Genomic DNA, 22,180 nt, shown 5'->3' on the forward strand with positions numbered 1-22,180 from the left:
TGAGAGAAGCTTTAAGAAAATGCTTTATTCTTTAAAATGTCTTAAGATATTCCATTTTTGGAATTAAAAAAAAAGTTTTTAGCATTAGAATTACAAAAGTTTCCTTAAAATAATTTTGTAAGGAACATTTTTATACAAAATTCTCAATTCCAGCCATGGTATCCAATGAAATCAAGGCATTTCTGATATACATTCTGAATCAAAATGGCCCCCAAATCCATGTCAGGGACACCCAGTGGTTCCCAATCTTGGCTGTACATCACAGTTTCCAGGGAAGAGTTGTGAAATACTGCTGCCCTCTCCAGATCGGGGTTTATATTTGTGTGAGGTGCTGCCCAGGCATTGGGGTGCTTAGTGTCCCCAAATGATTCTTCAATCCAATAATGCTTGTGTAAGACCAGAAGGAAGATGAGAGAGGCCAGATTAAGAAGTGGAATAATTTTATTGTCTCTTGCTACATGCTGGTGCATAGAACTTGGATCCAGACTCAAACCACTGCTGCCAGCTTTTGGATGGGATTTGGGCATTCAGACCTCAGGACTGACTCTGAGTGGGGTTGGGGACAATACATCTTTAGGAGTTGAATGCAGGGTGCCATGTGGGATCTGCCAAACCAGTCCCTCCCAAAACATGGTAGCCAGTGCGTGACTCCAACTCAGGCTTTGTTTTTTTTCAGCCTTTTGCGTTTCCTCCTTTGGAAAACAGGTCCTTGTGTATCTGCTTGAAGTGACATCAAGGAGGAACATGATCAGTGATCAGGGGAAGCAGATAAGCCGTGGCTTTGAAGTATTTACTTAAGCAAGATGCTTAATGTCTCTGAGCCTCAACTGCTGCATCTGTAAAACGGGGATGACAGTACCACCTATTTCACAGAGTTGCTTAGAGGTTAGACAAGATAATGCATGTACATTGTCTCATACACAGTAACTCAACAAAAGGTCAAGTACTTTTCTTTGATTTATTCTAAGATTGAATGTTTTTTTTTCTAATTCCAAAGATATGCCTTAATCCCATATTGCAACAAAACCTGGTATGTTATATTTATTAAGTCTTGATGACTTTTAATTACATTTACAAATCAGTTACATTAGGAAATTTGTACTTGAGGAGGAAAAAGGCAGTCTTTAAATGTTAATATGCCCAACATGATAATTTCAGCAAACTAACTTCTTGATGGATATTTTATTACAATTTACTAAACAAAGTAATTTCAGACTTGTAAAGGTTAACAATATTAAATGGGTTTACATTTTTTTCGATAACACTTGTCCATACTGTATGGAAGCAGCAGATCCTGGAATTAGGGGAGGTGTTCCTTATAAGCCAGAGTTGTTGAATGTTAGAGAATGGACACAGATACCTCTTTGGATATGATAACGGAACAAAGAGCAGCCTTGTAATGACCCAGTGGGTTGTTGGGAAATGAAGTCCTCAGGCCTATGGGAAGACAAAATAACAGTGATGAAACACCATTTGGAGGTAGCTTTTTTTTTTTTTTTAATTTGTCTTTTTAATAACGAAAATGATAATTACATAGTTAACCACTTTGAATATTTCTAAAGCATTTAATGTAAAAAGGACAAGTCCCCTAATCTTCAGAGATAAAAGTTAACACTTAAGTGTCTCATGACCTCTGAATAACTATATGGCACATATCATATGCAATTTTTTAAATCACAAAAATGGAATCATGCTGTTTTACAAGTTGCTTTTGGGATATTCTCCAGGAACCTCTTAGGCCACCATTTCCCAAAGTGTATTTGATGAAATTCTCCTCACTAATGGTACTCTGAGAAAAAAGAGTAGTGTGGTCAAATAAGTCCAGGCCTATGGTTACATAAGTCCCGGTCTGTGGTTAAGTTCAGTCTTCAGTGCATTCTCTTTCCACCTCTTGGTGATTCAAGGTGCATAACAGCATATTAAAGGCTCTGAAAAGGCCTGCAGTAAAAACAAAACAAAACAAAAACCTAATTAGTTTTTCTTAATATATCATTTCCCTGCATTATTTTTGCCATCACATATTTACATCCAGTAGATACTTCGAAGGCCATTTTAGGCACTCTTCTCTAACCTCTCCTCCACCTATTTCCCTCTGCCATCTGTGGCATAATCTTGTGGGGTAGGCAGGAAGAAAAGAGCTCCTCCCTTCATTTAATCAGCAAATCCTTACTGTGCTCCTACCGTGTGCTGAGCACTGTGATCGCTGGTGGGGATACAGGAATGAACAAGCTAGCAAGCTCTCTGCCCTCGGAGTTGTTGGCTTTCCCTCCTGTGCTGTGATGGCATTAGTCACATCAGGATGGCTTGTACCTGGGAATGGCGGAGCTTCAGCAAGGGATCCTCTCTGCAGCTGGTGGAGCCTTGAACAGCAGGCTAGAATTATCCCCACCCCTGCTGCTCCTGTTCCCCACGCTTCTCCAATTCCCCACGCTTTGCTCCTGCTATAAAAAATAGTGGTGCCTGACCCAGCTGGCAAGACTCCATGTATTTGTTTTCTCTGCATGTGCCAGACCTGCACCAAGGCCACTATGCTTTACAAGTTGGGGAGAACTGACGGGAGATGGGGTCGGTGGCTTCCAGCAGAAGGCAGAGACTGACAGACAGATGGACTGGGGCATGCTTCAGTTCTTCAAATTGGTATTTATTTTAAGTTTTAGGTGGCTTAAAAGAGCTTTGTAATCGAGAAAGAGTGGGGGTGGGCTGCGGGCTAAATGTGTATATTTGGGGGTCAGGGAGGTGGTGAAGAAATTGGGTTTGTATGAGGTCAGATGAGAAAGAAAGTAAACTGTCATGGTCCTTACCATCTGGAGCTGGCGGTGTTTGCTGTGTGAGCACCATGTGCACACACATGTGTGTGAGTGCGGTTCTATCCGAGAGGTTGTGAGTGCATGTGCCTGGCGAGCGCAGGTGGGGGTGTCCGGCGCCTGAGATACTACCTACTCTTAGCCCTCTTTTGTTGAAATACTAGGGATAAATCTGCAACAAAGATCAGACTAGTGAAAGTATTCCTAAAAGTAACCCGAAAGAGAATTATTCAAATTTCATAAGTTGCTATCATGTATTGAGCAACTACTTTGTACAGGTCATTATGCTAGATGGTTTACCAAGGTAATTTGTTTTTTCTTCAACATCCCTGTGTGTGATATTTTATTGTCCTACATCAAAGTGGTTCCTTCTAAGTTCAGGGTAAGGCTTTCTGGCTTGCAGGAAAGTCTGGGAGAGACCTTGTTCTTGTCACAGTGCAGTCAGATGCCAACCAAAGAGTGCTAGCTCCTGATTGCTGGTCTTGGACCTGACTTCAGCAGCTTGACCCCAAGGCTTAGTTTTTCATGTGAACGCTTCCAGATTTTCTGCCAGCATGCATGTTAGGGGTGTGTGTGTTAGGGGTGGTGTGTGTTGGTGTCTGGTGATTGGGGCTGATTTTGCCCAGCATTTGCTTGAATCAGCCCTAAAACCAGATCAACCGCAAAGCAGCCACTTGGTTGTCATTCATTCTGGGTCACAGAACCTGAGACTGGCTGCGAGTCCTGTGGAGGGTGTGGATATGGGCCTGGTGCCATTGGCTGCTTAATCATCAGGAGGAAGAGGCACAGAAAATGATTGCAGGTGACACTTAATTGGAGTTGGTGGTGATTTTGTCACCTAACAAAGTAAATCAAAGTCTTTCCAACCCCCAGAGCTTTCTAAATGCCCAGCTTCTAAGGAAGAGCTCCCGCCTTGACTAGATGACAGCAGTTCTTTCTTATCTCTGCCATTTTCACCTTTTGTGTCACAGGTTGCTATTGGGTCACTCAACAGGTATTTGCTGAATACCTAGAACTATTTGGATGCTGATGACACCCTTGTGAATATCTTTACCATTCCTGATCCCTGAAGCCTCCATCCAGTAGCCAGGCAGATGGAAAGTAGTGTGTTGGTACTTGCACAGGGGAAGTGTGGGACTCTAGGGGAACAAGAGCTGGGTTCCTAACCACTGCCTGATACACAGTGGGTGCCAGGGACATGCCTTGAACAGAAGAGAGTTTCCTCGTGTGCTACTTCTCCTCACATTTTCTTCTCCACCTCCTCTTTGGCAGGCCCACCCCTACCCACCTCATGCTCGTCTGGCCCCTACCCACCTCATGCTCGTCTGGCCTGCCTTCCCCACTGAATAAGAACCACATCCTGGTGAGGGATAGGAACAGGGGTATCAGACACTCAAGCACCACCTTCCTCAATTCAAGCAAGCTCAACTTCGCAGCGAGAGCACCCTTGGGGATTCATCAGAGCCAAACTCCAAGGACCAAAGGGGAAAAGATCTTGGAAATGATCTTGAAGTAGGTCTTTACAGCTTAGCAAAGATTCACTGAGTACCTACTATATGTCCAGAAGAGAGACTTGTAAACAAGTTATGATACAGTGTGAGATATGACAGTGACAAAGCTGAGGCTTAAGAGATACTCATTGGCCTCCTTATTAGCTTCAAGCCTCTTTCCTATCTTAATTGATCTTTCCCATTTTAATTGATCTTACTTTGATCTTCTAGAACTATGCTGGGAATGAACTTGGACAATAGAAAGGGGAACCCTTTTTTAGGATTCATGAAAGGCGCTACATTGGAGGACTGATCTTCTGTGCTGAGCAGGGCCTGAGTGTGTGTGTATGTGTGTGTGTGTGTGCGTGCATGCACACGTGCACACTTAAGTGTGTGACACATTTCTTTTCTCAGTCCCCTAATGCCTTTGTTAGTGGGTCTGGTTCCTTGCCTGTACTTAGTAAAATCAGTGGCTTATCGTTGATCCTTGCCTAAGGCCATGATGCGTTTTAATTTTGGTATAGTAGAAAGATATTGTCAAAGCTGAAAATCGACTAGGTTCCAAGTTGTTTAAGGATGGGAGGCTGCTCGTACCCTCCATCAGTGTGTGGCACCTAGTGGGTACCCAGTGTGGGTTTGCTGAATTGACCAGACTTCTCCCCAAGCCTGCCCCAGGAACCTGGACTTCTCATCCTGAACTTGGGGTTGCCAGCTATATTCCCTGCTCTTGTCAGCATGAACACTAAGTAGAAAGCCCTCATTTGTCTTACTGTGCATCTGAGACAGATCCTGTTCCCTTTCCAGAGGACTGGGGGAAGAAGCTATTTCTGTGGTTCTGTGTATGCTGCAGACTGAGCAGAGCTTGCTCTCCAGTGTACTCCGGCTGTATGTCCTATCTTCTCAGGCCTCCATTGCTTTCAGTGGCTACTTTCAGATAGAATCAAGTCCCAGCCTTCCCCGAGCCTGCTTAGTGTCGACAGGTGGTAAGGCATGTGTTTACCCACTGATCATTTAAACAGGATCATTTTCTCTTTGTCCTAGGAGATAGGACATTAAGCTGTTAAAATCTGCTGTAAGTGCTGTTCAGGCCCTAGGACAGGTTTGTTTATATACCCTGTTTGTGCTGTCTACCCAGACTTTAATGAATTCCTTTTACGTGGGCTCTTGTCAACCGTGAGCATGAGAAGGTTTTGAGAGTGGATGCTTCTGTTTCCTCTCCAGTCACTATGTTACCACTTTACCTCCTTATTTACTTGTATGGATATAGCCCTGGCCATAGTCTGTAATTAGAAACAGGTAGGTGGATAGGAGCAGGTGGCTTTGCTGTAGCTTTGTTCATTCACTGACAAGGTGAGCTCCTTTCTGGAGCTGGGTTGGAAGTGGGGGTCCAAGGGATCAGGGGAGTGCTTTCCTCTCTCTAAACACTTTTCCATAACTTCTGGTCCCAAAGGACCTATTGTCTGATGGGGATCTTTTCCCCTTTCTCTCTGAACATGTAGAGACATTATGGAGAAATTATGATCATTATCATCATTATCATCATCAAGAGAGTGCAGAGAGAGGGCATAAACAGGGTGAGGGAGAGGTGGTGGGGAGCAGTTATTAGCTTAAGTGATATAAATGTGGACTCCAGTTGGGTAGAGAATAAGAGGCTAGAAAGCAAGTCTTGCTGGAAACTTGGAAACACTGTAGCATTCTCTGTGGATCTCTTATCCCATAGGGCTATTGTGAAGTTCTGTAAAGCACTGTGTAGAATGTAGGTATTACTGCTTTTTTTTTTTTCAACAAATAATATTTCTCAAACTCCTGAGGCATGTGTGTATGTAATACAGCAAGTCTGCTCAATTTTTTATAGCACAGAAGGAATAAGCAAAACGATGGTATCACTTGTGTCTGGAGTTCTTAAAATGCAACATCTCAAAGTCTTAAACTACATTAATCTAAAAGCCCACTCGGTGGCAGTGCCACTATATGAAATTAGACCTCCAGGGAATGGCTTCCATGACATCTGTCCCCTCAAATTGTTGTGTGATTGCTGTATGCCAGGCTGCTTTCACACTCAATCTCTTTAATTCTTTGTAGCAGCTCAGCAAAGGAGGTATTACCATTTTCCTTTTCACAGAACATAAACTGAGACTCAGAGATTAAGTTATGTACCCAAAGCTGCCTTCTACCAGGGATAGAAGTGGCAGAGCTCCTATCTAAACCCAAGGCTCATGGCTTTTCAGTACCAGATCCCGCTGAGTTTCAACTTTGTCACTTAGCAGAAAAACACGTCTATAATAAAAATTTGAGTTGCCCCCTGAAATCCTCATATGATAAAGCAACGAGAAGGGTTTTGATAACCTCTCTCTCCATCTGTAAAATGTGGACAATAACACTCCCTGGGTTGTTAAGATTAAAAGTGATTGGGGCACATGAAGCCCTCAGCACTGGGCTTGGCAAAGAGTAAGAGTTCATCATATTTAGCTGCCTTTCCCACATCTCTGCTCTCCTCCCTCCCCCCCTCCTCATGCTTTCTCTTCAGGCCTCAACCCATCCTTCTCTTTCTGATGCAACAGCTTTCTTATTTCTCCATCTCTTTTGCCTCTCTGCCTGTCTTATTCCACTCTGGCCTCAAGCTTAGGGTCATATTGATGTTGGCCAGTTAATACCTACCCACAGTATCCTCCTAGATTAGATTCCTTGCCGATCAGTGGCTGCAGGAAGCCAGAAGCCTCAAGCATAGTAGGGTGTTTGTTTTGGAAAGAGAGATAAGAAAGAAAACAAAGCAGGTCCTTGAATGAAGTTCCAAGCCGTAGGAGCCTCTGCAGAGGCACTGACTTCTGTCCTGGGACTTGGCCCTCCCCTCCAGGGCTGTCCACAATCTAAGGACCATCTGGTTTTGAAAAATAAAGGCCGTGGTTCTAGTCCTTTGCCCCTAGAAAAACCCTGTGGTTTTTCTTACACTGATAACTGTATCTTTCTCTGCGCATCCCTCTTATAGATCCAGGGCCAGATTAACAGTCCTCCGTCTCCTATTTCTTATCTGAAAAACCCTTCAGTTTGGCAAACCTCGGCTGAGCCCCTGTGATGTGCCAAGGCTTTTCAAGATGCTAGGGTCACCAAGATGAAATTAAGAAGGTAGGCTTCAGGAACTTTACAGTCTGGGGTCAGAGGATAGAGATCCGAGGCCCATCACAGACACACACATGATCAAACACACAAATTATTGTGGAAATATTATAATAGATATGCGGAGCACTGTGGAAACTGGGAGGAGGAATAGTCACTGGAGGCATCATACGGTGTCACGTGAGGTAAGCTTTGAAGGGTAATTAAGAGTTCCTCTGGTGGAATGAAAAGAGAGGGGGAGATGGTTCTGGCAGAAGTGAGGGTGTGAAAATGCAGCTTGCCCGGATTTTAGGGCTTGTGGGAGGAAGATCTGGGAAAGGTTGACGGCAGCCCAGTTACAAAGGACCTGGAAGGTTGTGCGAAGGAGTTTGGACCTTACTTAATCATACTCAGCTGGGGAGCTGTGGAAGGTGGGTCAGTTAGCTCCTTAGCTTGTTTGTTTTTAACCAACCTCAAAAGGGGGGAAAAAATATCACTCCTTCCTTCCTTCCATTTTCAAGTCAGCTGCTTTTGTTTCCTTTCTAGGCCTCAGCCAACTGCTTACATGCTTTTTACAAAATGAGATCTATGTTTTTTTTTACTTAACCTCTTTTACATATTTTTCATGTTTCTACCTGATCTTTATAATTACCATTTTAATGGCTGCATAATAATCCATCAGTTATTATGCTATAATTTATTTAAAGCAGTAGAGTGAAAAGGACCGAAAAGGTTTTAAAGCTGGAAGCTGTTCAAATCCCAACTGTGATTTACCATCTGTGTAATCCTAGACAAAATATTTAATCACTCCGAGGTTTAATTCATTTATCAAGTGTGTTGATCATAAACCTACCTTGCCAGGCCATTGTGAAGATTGTATCAAATTAGATGAATTATGAATTACGGCCTGGCACTTATTCAATGAGTGGTGGCTGCCCACTTATCTTTACTGATTGGCTGAGCTTGATGTTCTAGAAGGAAGGTAGGTGTTGATGGGTGGGTTAGATGGGCGGGGAGGAAAGCTCAGGGAGCCAGACCCACAGAGGCCAGCAGTAGTCACCACTAGCCCATGTAACTGTTGAGTATCTGAAATACGGTCCGTGTGAATTGGGATGTGTAGTAAACATAGAACACACACTAGGTTGAGAAGACTTAGTATGGAACAGAATATAAAACACCTTGTTAATAATTTTTATATTAAGTATACATTACCATGTTATTTTGGATATACTGTGTTAAAAGATGTTAAAATTATTTTCACTTGATTTTAAAATATGGCTACTAGAAAACTGTAAATGACATATGGGGCTTGTATTGAGTTTCTCTGGCTGCTTTGAGTCCCTATGACTGATCCCATACAGGAAAGACAGGAGGCGTAGGTACATTTGAGTGTGTGTTTATATAAGTAGATCATTAGTGGGTGTCCCCTGAGCAGTGAAGTGAAAGGCAGGCATTTGTTCTAGACCAGAGAAGCTATCCCCACTTGCCTTGAGTTGGCCATCCTGGCTCTTAAGCAAGTCACACACAGCAGTGGTCACATTTCTGACCAAAGCACTCATTGCAGGGAAGGCTCGGAAGAGCGTGACTTCTCTGCTGAGCTCGCAGGGCACTTCAGGCCCAGTTGGCAGAGAAGCACTGGGCGTCCCGCTCGCTCTTTTGTGGCATGCTTTTCTGTCACACGTGCAGTGTTTGGGGATCCCACAACTGGGAAAAAGACCACACAGACAATGAAGGTGGAGGGATAGGCTGCTTCTGGAGGGGGGATAAGTGCTCTGAGTCCAGTACAGCCCTGCTCCACTGTGTGTCCTCACCTTCTCTGGTTTAGAGTCAGAGAAGCAGTATTCTCACCTTTATGGATTTGATGCTGAGGCTGGCTTCCGGGTAGCATTTCAGATAACCAAATCCTATTTCGGTTTTCCAGCCGGGAATTGAAATTGTACCTAGCTCTTAAAATATCCATTGTACCATTTCCTGTAGAACCCCTTTAGGGTTCTTAGGTTATAGAGCCTTAAAATCAAGGTAAAGTTTAGAAGCAAAGAAAATTTATAAGAACTTTTATATAGTTTTCTACAGTTGGTCTCCCGTGGGTTGAGCTCAGGAGACCACAGATTTTGGATGCATCTTAGTGGGGTAAGAACAAGGCAAGTGGAAGATACTGAGTCTGGAGGGCAAAAAGTAAACCACAACAAGCGCTAGTATCTGCCTTGCTTGAAGAAGTTTTTATCTGAGTTAGCCTGCCTGACTTTGGCCTTGTTTGATGTGGATAACAGAAAGGCCTGGTGATAGACCCTGGCATCGCTATGGCAGGGGCATTGCTGTACCTTTGCCAGGAGCATTCTCCTCCTAACGTACTGTCACCCGTCTGAGCCCTGACTGCTGCCGTCAGGTGGGACAAGGGTGTCACGTTCTTGGTCAGCAGTGGTTAAACTATAACAGCATGTATATGTTTCATTCACTTAGCAACCATTTACTGAGCTCTTTCCACAGGCCAGCAGACACCATGGGGTTAACTGTTTTCTGAGGAGAGTATATGAAAGTTTTAATAGCTTTCCTTTGCTTTTGTTTTCTATCATGATTTTAAATTTGTGACTTTTGTTTTCTATCATGATTTTAAATTTGTGACTTTTACGGTGACAGAACAAATAGCCTTGTTTCACAACTTATGAAACTGATTCTTTTTAAAGGACTTTTACTTTTAGAGGACTTCTTGTATTCTGGGTACCAGTTTAATTTTTTCTGAAAAATGGGAGAAATGTACTCTTTACCCCTTCTCCACTCTCTGCCCTTCTTTTGGGCCTTGGAGAAGTATCCCCTCGGATCTCTGGGAGCCCCAAGTTTCCCTCCCAGCAGACATACTTGTGACAAGACTTCATCTGCTAGACAGCCCACTCCCTCAGTGCAGGGGGCCCTATGTGCCCTGGTTGGGCTGTGGCAGACTACAGCTCTCACCTCTTCCTCCATGCCAGTCAGCCAGAGGAGGAGCTCAGCCCCAGTGTGGCAGGCCGGTAGGTCTTCTGGCCCTACAGAGATTAATGTTTGAAGTAGTTTCATCCCACTGCACTACCTGTGACTTTTCAAGGCAATTATGAAGAGCTGACACCAAAGGCCTGACACCTGAGGCAGTTAGGTGTCCCTGGCAAAGCAACTAGCATTGGGGGTGGTGTTGGGATACCTGGGCATAGACAGCTGCATAAATACGAATGTCTCTGTGCTCCAAGGCTGTGCCGGTCTGTGCCTACCCACCACACTCTCCCTTCTGCATGTGCACAGATTCAAGCCAGCACACACCTGCACACATACAATACATCCCCTTGCAGGTGCTGTACCCCTCTCCCCACTTGGTCCCCCTGGAAGCTCCCAGTTCTCACCTCTCCCCACCAACTGCAGCCCCCACCCCAGCACTGTCATTCCTAACCCCAAAGCCCAGCCTTTCTGCCAGCCCAGGCCTCTCCAGGTTAGAGCTCTCTGGGGACCCTTTCCTATTGAAAGGAAGAAAGAAAGAAAAAGGGAGGAAAACCAGAAAGAAAGAGGAAAGCAGAAGAATGAAATTGGACCGAAGGGGCAGTGGTGCCTTGAGCTATCTCACTGCATTACAATGAATATGGACTCTATTAAGCTCCGTTCTGCCTGTTAGTGTTTCCCAGGGCAACACAGCCCCCATATGGCAAGCATGCAGCAGATTAGGCTAGGCCCCTGGGCCTCATTGAAGGCTGGGGGGGCTTGACTGGCAGTTGAACCCCCTCCCACCTCCCCCTACTCCTCACACTTGACACTGCCTGTGTTTATCTAAAGCAAGGAATGGGGGGTGGGCATTTGGAAGGGTTTTTGTCTGTCTCTGAGAGAAGGGAGAGGAGACTGGAGGCTGGGTGGGTTGAGGGAGGTTGAGGGAGGAAGGTGGGTGGAGGTAGGGTGAGAGGGGATAGGCAAGGAGGGAAAAGCCTCATAAATATTCAAGAGGAGTGGTGAATGGAGAGAGAGAAATAAAGCAGATGGAATTCATGTTAAAGAATGCCACAATCACCCTGTTTTGAGCCCTCCAAAAACAACAAAAAACAAAACCAAAAAGAAGGAATGGCTTTCTAGGAGTGTAGGAGCTGCGTTTATCCAATTAGCAGGGTTGTCAAATTGAATTTATATGGAATAGGGTGGGGGAATTGAGAAGAGAGTATAGAAGAAAGGAAGTGGGTTTTCTTTTCTCTTAAGGTTTGTGGGGCCCCCCACCGCCCTTTATGGCTAGATTTTTAAATTTCCTTAAAGAGAAATTTAAGGAAGGGATATGTGTGACAAAGAAATGTGACTCCCTAGTAACTTTTTCCTCAAGTGATTGAGGTGGGAGAGAATTAGATCTGTCCAGTGGGCAAATCAAGAGACCACATCTTCCCTTTACTCGGAAGGCAGAGGTGGCTTCTCCAGGGATTCCTCCCCAGAACCAAGATGGTATGTCTAGATTCCTTCTTTCCCCTTTCATAGATGGTGAAGAGGTTCACCTACCTCACTGGAAATAGGTTCTGTCTGTGTTGGTACAACTTGTTATAAATTTTGAGTTCAGTGAATGAGGAGCCCAAGTTGGGCAAATGCCACTTTGATTATTTATTGCCTTCTCAAAAACCATCAGTGAGTCCCCTGTCTGTGGTGCTCATCTCAAACTCTTTTCCCTAGTCTTCCACAGCATAACCCAATCTCAGTTTCTTACCTTGCCTCTTCCCATTCTTCTGAAAGTCCCCATAATAGGGTACAAACTCTACAGAGGAAATAAAAGAAATTCCACTAGAGTACTGGAAGAAGATATTGGAGATGCTCTTAAGGTTTATTTATTTATTTTTTTTTAACTTTTTTTTTTTTATCTGTTGTTTTTTTTTAAGATTTTATTTATTTATTTATTTGACAGAGAGATCACAAGTAGGCAGAGAGGTAGGCAGAGAGGGGGGGAAGCAGGCTCCCTGCTGAGCAGAGAGCCTGATGTGGGGCTCCATCCCAGGACCCTGGGATCATGAACTGAGCTGAAGGCAGAGGCTTTAACCCACTGAGCCACCCAGACGCCCCTTAAGGTTTATTTCTGTCTAAAAAAAGTGAAAGGAAAGAAATTCAGCTTTCCTGATATTTAATACCAGGGTTGGCAGTGGTACCTTTAGCCTGTATATCACAGGGTGATGCATAACAACAATAGTAAAAGATCTCCTCTGGTTGACAGTGGAGACCTCACTGGCTTATTCACTTCCCAGTTTTCCTTTTCTCTGTTGAGTGGATTTACAGATTATATAATTTACTTTTAACTAAATTAATGGTCACAAAAGGACAAGTGGCTTAAAGAGATTGCTGCAAAGAAACTGGGGCTGAAGAGTAGGCAGCTAATCCAAGCACACGCTAACTGGAAGAGAGCAGCAGGGCTGACCCTCTTCAAGCCACATAAGGAAGTAAAAACAATGCTAATGGAATCCCATGTGATGAGAGGTCAGCAAAGTAATTAATATTCAAGCAGACTATTTGAGAGAGGTTATAGCCATATCATTACCAATGTACCTAATCCTAAAGAGGCTTTCTGTTTTAAGGTATTAGCTTTAATTGCATTATAAACAACATTATAAACAATCATGATTAACATGTTATTAAAACAGGGTTTCACTTTTGCCTACTCTTTTCAAATTTTAGTTGGGCAGCCCATGCATTTAATTTATGAATAAATGTGAATGGGTTAGGCATATTTGCCCAGAATATTTTACTCCTGAGAAAACAAGATCAGAAAAGTTTGGAGACCACTGTTCTAGATAAACCTGTAACAGCCAAACTGCTTGATGTACCAGCCCCCAGACAGATCTTTCCCACCAGCCATGCCCTCAGCTCTTTATATATACACACATCCCAAGGGGCCTTCTAAACCCTTTATCCAGGGGACCTTTCCTGAAGACCCAATATTGAAAATGCTCCCCTCCTATGCTCTCACTTGCCCCTTCTCATTTGTGACTGAATTGGTGATCAGTTAAGGTTTTAAGCTAAAGAATGCTAAAGTTGTTACATGAGAGGAATCCCCTAAACTTCAGTGGTTTTGTGCAACAGTGGTTTATTTCTTCTGTCCTGGATTGCCTTGACTTCTTCCACCTTGAAGCTAGAAACACAGGACATGTGTCACCAGGACTGGAGAGGGAAGAAATGGAAGGTGAATCCTGGTTCTCTATCTCTTAACAGCCATAACCTGGAAGGGACACATGACATATTTGCTCACACTTGCTTGGCCAGCTCTAGTCACTTGGCTCTAAACCTTCTGCAGAGGATGCTGGGTAGTGAGGAGCTTCTGGAGATTTGCTGAACACTAGCTGACTTAAAGTCCTGAGCTGTCGTTCGTCAGAGATCCATCCTGTAGTACAGTGACTTGCATACTGTCCTCTATGGGAAATCAATATTTTTTATACCTGGTAATAGTGAAATCACAGTTATCATACTTTTTACTAGACACTCAGTCAAAATCTGATTAAGGAATAATCTAGAGGGTGCCTGGGTGGCTCAGTCAGTTCAATCGAGTCCCACATCCGGCTCAGGGTCAGCGGAGAGTCGGCTTCTCTCTCTGCAACGCCCCCACCCCCACCCCGGTGCTCTTTCACTCTCTCTCATTCTAGCTCTTGCTCTATCACAAATACATACATAAAGTCTTTAAAAAAGAAAAAGGAATAAGCTAGGAATATATTTAGAGGCTGGCTAGAGCATGGCTTATACTTAAGAACATCAAAGTTTTGTTACGCTTGCCTGTTTGACATCAGAGTTGTCTGGGTAGATGTTCTAGGTATTAGTCTAGAACTGCACTGCCCAGTGTGGTTCCATTAAAAACTCAGTTCCTCGTCCCAGTAGCCACATTTAAAGTGTTTGATAGCCACACGCGGCTAGTGACTATTACTGATAGTGCAAATGTAGAACATTTTCACCATTGCAGAAAGTTCTATTGAATGGGACTGTGTGAAGAATAGTACAAGATTGTTATAGATTTGGATGTAAATGGTAGAAGAATGAAAGCAACCTCAGAGAAAATTACTCTTTTTCTGTTTTTAAAAAAGATGTATTTATTTGAGAGAGCGAAAAGGCACGTGTGGGCATGTGCAAGAAGTGGAGGAGCAGAGAGAGGGGGAGACAAGCAGGCTCCCCACTGAGCACAGAGCCTGACATGGAACTCAGTCTCTCAGGACCCTGAGATCATGCCCTGAGCAGAAACCAAGACTCATATGCTTATCCAACTGCGCCACCCAGGCCCCGCAGAGAAAGCTACTCTTATAGATAACGATTCAGGTAATGTCACTTTTCTGTGTAAGAAAGTAGATTCGTTCTTAAAGTAGTCCCAAGCAGTTGGTAAATATCAGAAACTGTTTGGTGGGAGGCAGTATTGGGATAGTAGAGATAGCCTGGGGCTAGGAGTCAGAGGACCTGACTTGAAACCCTAAATCTCTCTTAATTAGCTGGGAGCCCTTCTGCAAATCACTTAGTCTCTCTGCTCCTTGCTTTTCTCATTTATAACATTTAATATCCAGAGGTGTTATTCCAAGCTATTATTTTATTTTCTCTGAGGTCCCTCCTAATTTAAAATCTTTCTTTTTAATTAGGTCTATGGGTAAAAGTACAACTTTTTAAGTAAAAATGACCTTTCTTAAACTCTTCTCCTAAATCTATTTAAACTCATGTATTCAGCCCTTTGGGAACTAGATTCATTTGCTTCCCAGGGATCTCCCCCAGTGCCATTCCTCTGAGCAGGAGCTCCACCCTCTTTCTTGAGCGCAGCACTCACCGCCACCCCCCCACCCCCAAATGCCTTCCCACAGCCACTTGGCATCACCTCTTAGGAGCAAAACTTCTCCCTGCCTTCAAAGACGTTTAGGAAAAGTGAATCTTACTCTCTAGAATGGGGAACTTGCAAAAAAACAAATAAAGTAATTTGGGATCAGAAATATTTCTTTTTGGGGTGCCTGGGTGGCTCAGTCGTTGGGCGTCTGCCTTCAGCTCGGGTCGTGATCCCGGGATCCTGGGATTGAGCCCCGCATCGGGCTCTCTGCTCGGTGGAGGCCTGCTTCTGCCTCTCTCACTCCCCCTGCTTGTGTTCCCTCTCTCGCTGTGTCTCTGTCAAATAAATAAATAAAATCTTAAAAAAAAAAAAATTTCTTTTTTCATGTGGCTAGCCCCCCTCAACCAATGGAACAAAAAACTTTGTCAGATCTTATTCTTGTCACTGAAAGGATGCTTTTTTAGGAACCATTCTCTCTACGGTATCTGCTAGATCACATGTTCTTCTGTTTCACTCATCATGATTATTGGCCAGAGGATATCCAAAGGGTGTGCTGTGTGTTTAAGACCACGAAGGCTTCCCTATTTTTCTAAGACAGCTGCAGTGTCCTGAGCGACCAGGGAGGGGATGTGGGCTCCTGTGCCCTGGTCTCGCCTGTGCTCAAGCCTGTCGTCTTGGGAGAAGGTGGAGCTGGCTGCCTCTTGTTGCTGATGGATTCGCAGTTGTTTGTAATTTTCTCACAAAATAAATACTCCAAGGCTATAATTTCTCGTTGGTCTCAACCCCAGAAACTGTATTCTGTTGTTGTTTTTGGAAAGTTTTGAAAATGTCTGCTTGCTGGAGATTATTTCAGTGGGAGCATGTATGTCAGCAGTTACATTTCTCAGACACATTTTCTTTCTCTTTTCCGTGTCCAAATAACCCTTCAAAATAGCAAGTACCTAGGCCTCAATGAGGAATTCATGTCGGAAATTTATTCTCCCCTCTGTTTTTTTTTTTTTTCTTCATCTCTCCTCTTTTCCTGAGAAAATCCATAGAAAATAAGAAGGATCTAGACATACTTTGCATTGCCAAGAAAAATAACAGGACTTACTGTTGCCTTCACCCAACTTCGGAATTGTACCTTGTTCATTTCATGGTGGGGCAGAGCCATATTGCAAGTAGGAATTCCAACTCAGCCTTAGTTGTCTTTTATGTTTAGATTACAACAGAATTCTCAGAAGATACCAATCTTTGGGATTCTCTTTCTAGACCAAGCTCACTAGATAACTCGGTCCAGGAAACAACTCTGTTTTCCTGGCTGGGAAATAAGCAGCATTATAGCTACACTGATGCCCCTTCCTCCCTATTTTTGTCATAGCTCCGCATTTTGTGAATGAGCCTCTGGGTGACCTGCTTTGGGGTCATTAAATGGTATCTGTTTACAACTCTGTCATGGGGATTAATGAGTTAACTCCTTTCTCCCTCTTTACATACCTGTTTCCTCTTACTCCCTTTCCCTCCCCAGATGCATTCTTTTCTCCTGGTTGCTTATAGAAGTGGGTTGGTGGTTGGTAGCAAAAGTGGGGCCTGTTTCCATTTTGATTCCTATAAATTACCAAGGGCACAGAAGTAACAGTAATTGTTTGGCTGGTCCTCGTTAAGCAGGAGGGGGTCTGGGCTGAATTTCCTCAGTAAAACCTTTGTGGACTTTACAACCCAAACACCTCTGCAGCCACCCTGTGCTCAGATAAAACAACAGCCCTCCTGTCCTCTTTGTCTGCTTGTCGTCTTTTTGCCCTTTTTCACTCTGTGTTCATTTCCTGCCTCCATGCCTCCTCCTTCCTTCCTTTCCCCTCCTTCCTTTCTTGAGACACGGACAGAACAGGTGCCAGCAATTTTCTCAGGGAGTTGGGCAAACTGGAGCATGTCATCGTCAAGTTCCTAAAATCCTTTCACTGGTAATTCATTCAGAGTTCTAGATAAATAGGTTATTTCGTTGGGGAATAGTAGAGAATTAAAGCAAGTATCTGGAAAATTGAGAGGAAACCAAAACTTGCTTTTTGGTATTAGTTTCAAAATCTGTTAATGGAGTTTTCCTCCTGGACTCACTGTTAAAATGCCTCACTGTTCTACATCCCCCTTACTCTGAATCTGTTAAGCTCCCCACTGGGTGCAGAGCTCTGATAGAAAAAAAAATGTGAAAAGGTTCCTATTGTGTTTAAAGGACAGAGATTTGAAAAGATCTTCTTGGAGTCTCTGAAACCTTAGGATTCATCAGGGACGACCCCCCCCAAACAAGGAGTTCAGCATGCATTGTGCATATGATGGTACTGTCCATGATACTCTGGTAGTGGCAGCATAGTGGCAGGTAGTGGCTGTGGATATCTGACCTCCTGCGGACACATGGTTCCCAACAGGTGTGTGAGATGCTCACAGCCCAGACCCTGGTCATGGCTGGGGGTCCCAGCCCCTCTAATGCTGGGCTCCCTTGCCCTCCTTGCTGCCTGTACACGAGGCAAGCCTGTAGCACTTGTGCCACAGTAAAATCCCCTTCTGGTTCAGGGGAGCCACTTAAAAGAAGCTTCTTTTAGATAAGAAATGACAGGAAAGTGTTCTTTGGTCTCCCAGCAGCTGTTCAGGTCAACATCTTGAATGTGGCCAGCATGTGTGCTAGAGGCAGGGGGCAAGGGGATAGAGCCAGGCCCTGTGGCAGGCAGCCTCACTCACCAGGGCCATTTCTCTCTTTCTCACAACAGAGCAGTGCAGGGGATCGTAGTACCTCTTGGAGTGAGTCCACTGGCTTATGGGACGTTGGCTCGAACCCTCTGTGACACCGTGCTGCATGGGACGATGACAACTCAGAGAGAAAAAAGGCCCGAGGTCACCCTCGCTTGCCTCCTCTTGGCCACAACAGGCTGCTTTGCTGACTTGGGTGAGTGCTTTCCTTCCCTTTCTCAGTCTGCCCCTCTTACAAGAACACTTTGCCCCTTCATGTCTCATTCAGTAGTGACCCTTTAACAAGGCCTTTCTTTTCCTGGATTTCAAAGAACGCTTCATTGCCACTGGCCTTCGGGGGGTACACTTAGTAATACAAGATGAGACATCATCTTGGCAGCCTCATATTGTTGCATTTTAGTATTTTAATCGTTTTAAATATATACCAGCGGAGGAGAAGTAATAGTAACTGCCCTTAACTGAGCATTTACTGTAGGAGATTATGGCAGGCAGTTGGCAGGCATTGTCCAGGGAGCCAAGTGTTCCTAGCCCCAGGCTGTAGGGAAGAAACTGAGATACAAAAAGGCTAGTGACCTGGCTCAGAAGCTGTGGCACTAGGGTTTGGGCCGAGGTCTGTCCAACCCCAAAGCTGAAGCTGCCACTCCAGTCTACCGCCTTCTTCTTCTTCTTCTTCTTCTTCTTCTTCTTTTTTTTTAAGATTTTATTTATTTATTTGACAGAGAGAGATCACAAGGAGGCAGAGAGGCAGGCAGAGAGAGAGGGGGAAGCAGGCTCCCTGCTGAGCAGCGAACCCGATGTGGGGCTCGATCCCAGGACCCTGAGATCATGACCTGAGCTGAAGGCAGAGGCTTAACCCACTGAGCCACCCAGGCGCCCCTCCAGTCTGCCTTCTGAGAACATGTACAGGTTGGGGAATGGACCCAAGCACCCAGGAGTTATTCAGGGGAAGATGGACTCCCCCAGGCTGCTCAGCTTGGAAAGGCTGCCTGGGTGCTGTGCTTCTGAAAAGGTCATGTTATTGGCTTCGTGGGGATGTTCATTCATGGCTCTGTCCCTGTTCTCCCTCCAGACCAGGTCCCTCAGGTCACTGTCCAGCCTTCTTCCACGGTCCAGAAGCTCGGAGGAACCGTGATCCTCGGCTGCGTTGTGGAACCCCCATGGATGAACACCACCTGGCGCCTGAATGGGAAGGAGCTGAATGGCTCAGATGATGCTCTGGGCATCCTCATCAGCCGTGGGACCCTCGTCGTCACCGCCCTCAGCAACCTCACCGTGGGACGGTACCAGTGTGTGGCCCGGATGCCTGCGGGAGCTGTGGCCAGCGTGCCGGCTACTGTGACACTAGCCAGTGAGTGCTGCTCCTTCCTCCTCAGCCCCAGGGCTCCTCTCTCCTCCTCTCTCCCATTCTCTTTCTCCCCCAGGCCATCCATACCCCCTTGTCACGTAGTCTTCATGTGAAAGGGGGCCTTACAATTTGAAATTTCAAATTGGAGAGCAGTAGGTGTCCAGCAGTCCCCAGGGGTGGACGACCGTTGGGCTCCTGCAAAGCCGCTCTCTAAGTAGGGGCCTGCTGTGGACTAAGTGTCTAGAAGGAGGAGAACTCCAGGTAGTTGAACTGTTTCCAGACTATGGCTTTCTGCTTTCCCTCTGGCTATGGGTGTGACTGAGCCAGCTGCTCCCTGTCCCCCCACCCAGTCCTCCATCCCCCGTCCTCAGGGCAATTATGGTCAGAGCGTTTACAGGGCCATGTACAGTCCGAGCAGAGCTGCCCATCCCACACGTGGTCTCCTGTCTGCTTGAGGGGCAAGTGTATTCCATATGCCAGATATATAAATAGTAGAGCACAATGAGAAGGAAACTGTGACCAAGAATAAAACGAAAAGAGGATGAGATTGGGGTACAGTCTGGTCCAAGGAGGATGCCAGGTGAAAACTTGATAGTACTCTTAATTTTTAATTATCACTTGAGTGTATTATGGTACCCCCAGTGCAAAACACACATTGCCTCATTTTCTACCCATTGTACATACAGGAGATAAGATTTAAGGAATAAACTTCTGAAGGCTGCAGGGCAGCCCCAACATCCATTCTTAAATGCTGAGTCTACAACCAGGAAATATTAAGAATGACTTCTTGTTCCTTGGACCTTGTTCCCTCGTGACCTAGCAGGGTGCCCTTACCCCTGACTGTTTGCTTGGGACTTCTATGTCACTGTCATAATCACCCTCCTGAGTGATGTGTGTTAGGGATCATGCCTAAAGCCTCAAACTTCTGCATTGCTCCTTTAAGTTTGGCTGGGGTCCCTGGGGTGTGCAAGGCAAGAGTCCTGGAGGAAAGCATTAGGAGATGAGGAAGTAGACCAGCAGGGGAGAAAAGACCCCTCCCTGCCCTCCCGTTATCAGGTCCCTGGAGGGACATCCCTCTGTGAAAGAACAGGGCGGAAGCTGCCGGCCCTGTTGCTGTTTTCTTGGGAAATATTCAAGCAGCCCTGCCCTTTTCTTGGAGAAGGGAGAAAGCAGGGTGGGTCCTCAGCTACCCCCCCAGGGGACCAGGCTGAGCCTGGGCTGCATCTTGCTGCCTCCTCACACAGAGGGAACAATTTTCCTTGGTGGCAGAAGGAGCACATGAATCTGAACCCCAGGCCTCTGGGAGGTATGCTGTGCATGGTCAGTGAGGGAGGCAGGCCCTGGGCACCAGCTGGGCCCTCCCCTCCACCTGTGCTTGTGGGGTGTGAGGAGGAGGGTACGGGCAGACTTAGGTGAGGAGGGTTGAGGGTAAGGAGGGGTCATCTCATCATACAAGAAGGGCTGAGGTCAGAGCTGCACTCCTACTATCATATTCTTTTATATTTTCCAATTGTAATGAAAATCACATTAAAAAAAGTACAGAATTTATATATATTACATATAATAACATTTCGCCTCAGTCCACCATCGTCACACAGCCACCGTTTACCATTTTGGAGGATACTTTCCAGTCTTGATCCATACCCATACTTTCTTTTTTTATTGAAGTATCTAATTGACACACAATATCAGTTTCAGGTGTACAAGATAATGATTTGACATTTGTGTGCCTTGTGAGACGGTCACCACAATAAGCCTACGTACCATCTGTCACCACACACAGTCACCTTTACTGGTTGTATTCCCTGTGCTGTACATTTTATCCCCATGACTTATTTTATGACTGGAAGCTTGGACCACTTGATCTCCTTCACTAATCCCCCCCAACCCCCGCCACCCTTCCTCTCTGGCAACCAGGACTATATTCTGTGTCCGTGAGTCTGGGTTTTATTTTGTTTTGTCTTTTAGATTCTACCTGTAAGTGAAATCATGGGGTACCTGTCTTTCTCTGACTCATGTCACTGAGCATGAGGGCATGCCCATACTTTCACACTGTCATAGCGACCTACTGAATATACAGCTTCTGTCCATGTTCTCCCCACTCAACATTGTGTGGTAAGCACCTTCCCTTAGCCATATGACTATATTTACTTTTCTTTTTCTGTTGAGTATAAATGTATCCAGTAAAGTACACAAAGTGCACTAATAAGTCAACAACCGATGCATTTTTCTTATGTCCACCCCAGGTAACCATCTCTCTAGTGGGTCCCCCCTTCCCCTTACCTAGTGATCTGTCCCCCACAGCCTGCAGCAGAGCAGGATCAGAGTTACCAAAGGCCCTCGAACATGCCTTGAGTGGATCTACTATATGTACTGATTGTGGGCCATTAGGTCACTTCCAGTGGTTCATTATTACAAGTAAGATGTGCCTTTTAGTAGCGTTCATACCTTTAAAGGATAGCATTGCTCGTCTGCAGATGGTCAGCATGTGTCTGTGAAGGCTCAGGAAACTCCGTAACCATTCATTTGGACTCATTAGGAGCCAGGCTGAACGTTTTATTTGGAGAAAGGGATAGTTGGAGAGTACAAGATTTATGTTGGAGCCCTCCTTCTACTTCAAGGTGTATCTGTATGAGGAGAAACCATTTTTCACCTTTATTTTTAAAAAATTCCTGGTCACTTCTTTCTGTGGCACTTAAAGGGATCTGCAGTTGACAGTGAGGACAAAAGGGAGGGTTTGGTTGCATCCCAGAAGGCCCAGGGAGAGAAGAAGTGGGTTGTGCGGAAGCCCAGTGAATCTTGCTTGAAAGCCAAGAACTGTTGGCTTGTCGTGGAGACATGAATCAGAAGTGAAATGTTTGGAGCTGACTGGAGGGACGGAGAAGTGCTGGAAATGAGAGCAGGCTCTGAGGAGCTGTGGCCACGGAGTGGAACTGCAGCCTGCCCAGCCGGGAGGAGGCAGGGGGAAGGC

The 22,180-nt window shown here is 45.1% G+C and overlaps 1 protein-coding gene across 3 annotated transcripts in view; it reads left to right on the top strand.

Annotated features, from left to right (window-relative positions):
* Positions 1-22,180, top strand: part of BOC (BOC cell adhesion associated, oncogene regulated) — a 69,533-nt gene that overhangs the window by 16,599 nt on the left and 30,754 nt on the right. For all 3 annotated transcript variants that reach the window (XM_032852220.1, XM_032852221.1, XM_032852222.1), the window contains 2 exons: positions 17,885-18,060; positions 18,934-19,212. In XM_032852220.1, the coding sequence (XP_032708111.1) occupies positions 17,979-18,060; positions 18,934-19,212 (361 nt within the window). In that variant the 5' untranslated portion in view covers positions 17,885-17,978. The remainder of the gene's footprint in view (positions 1-17,884; positions 18,061-18,933; positions 19,213-22,180) is intronic.

Source organism: Lontra canadensis, unplaced genomic scaffold (genome assembly GCF_010015895.1).
Source record: "Lontra canadensis isolate GAN:19392208 unplaced genomic scaffold, GSC_riverotter_1.0 scaffold6, whole genome shotgun sequence".
Lineage (NCBI taxonomy): Eukaryota > Metazoa > Chordata > Mammalia > Carnivora > Mustelidae > Lontra > Lontra canadensis.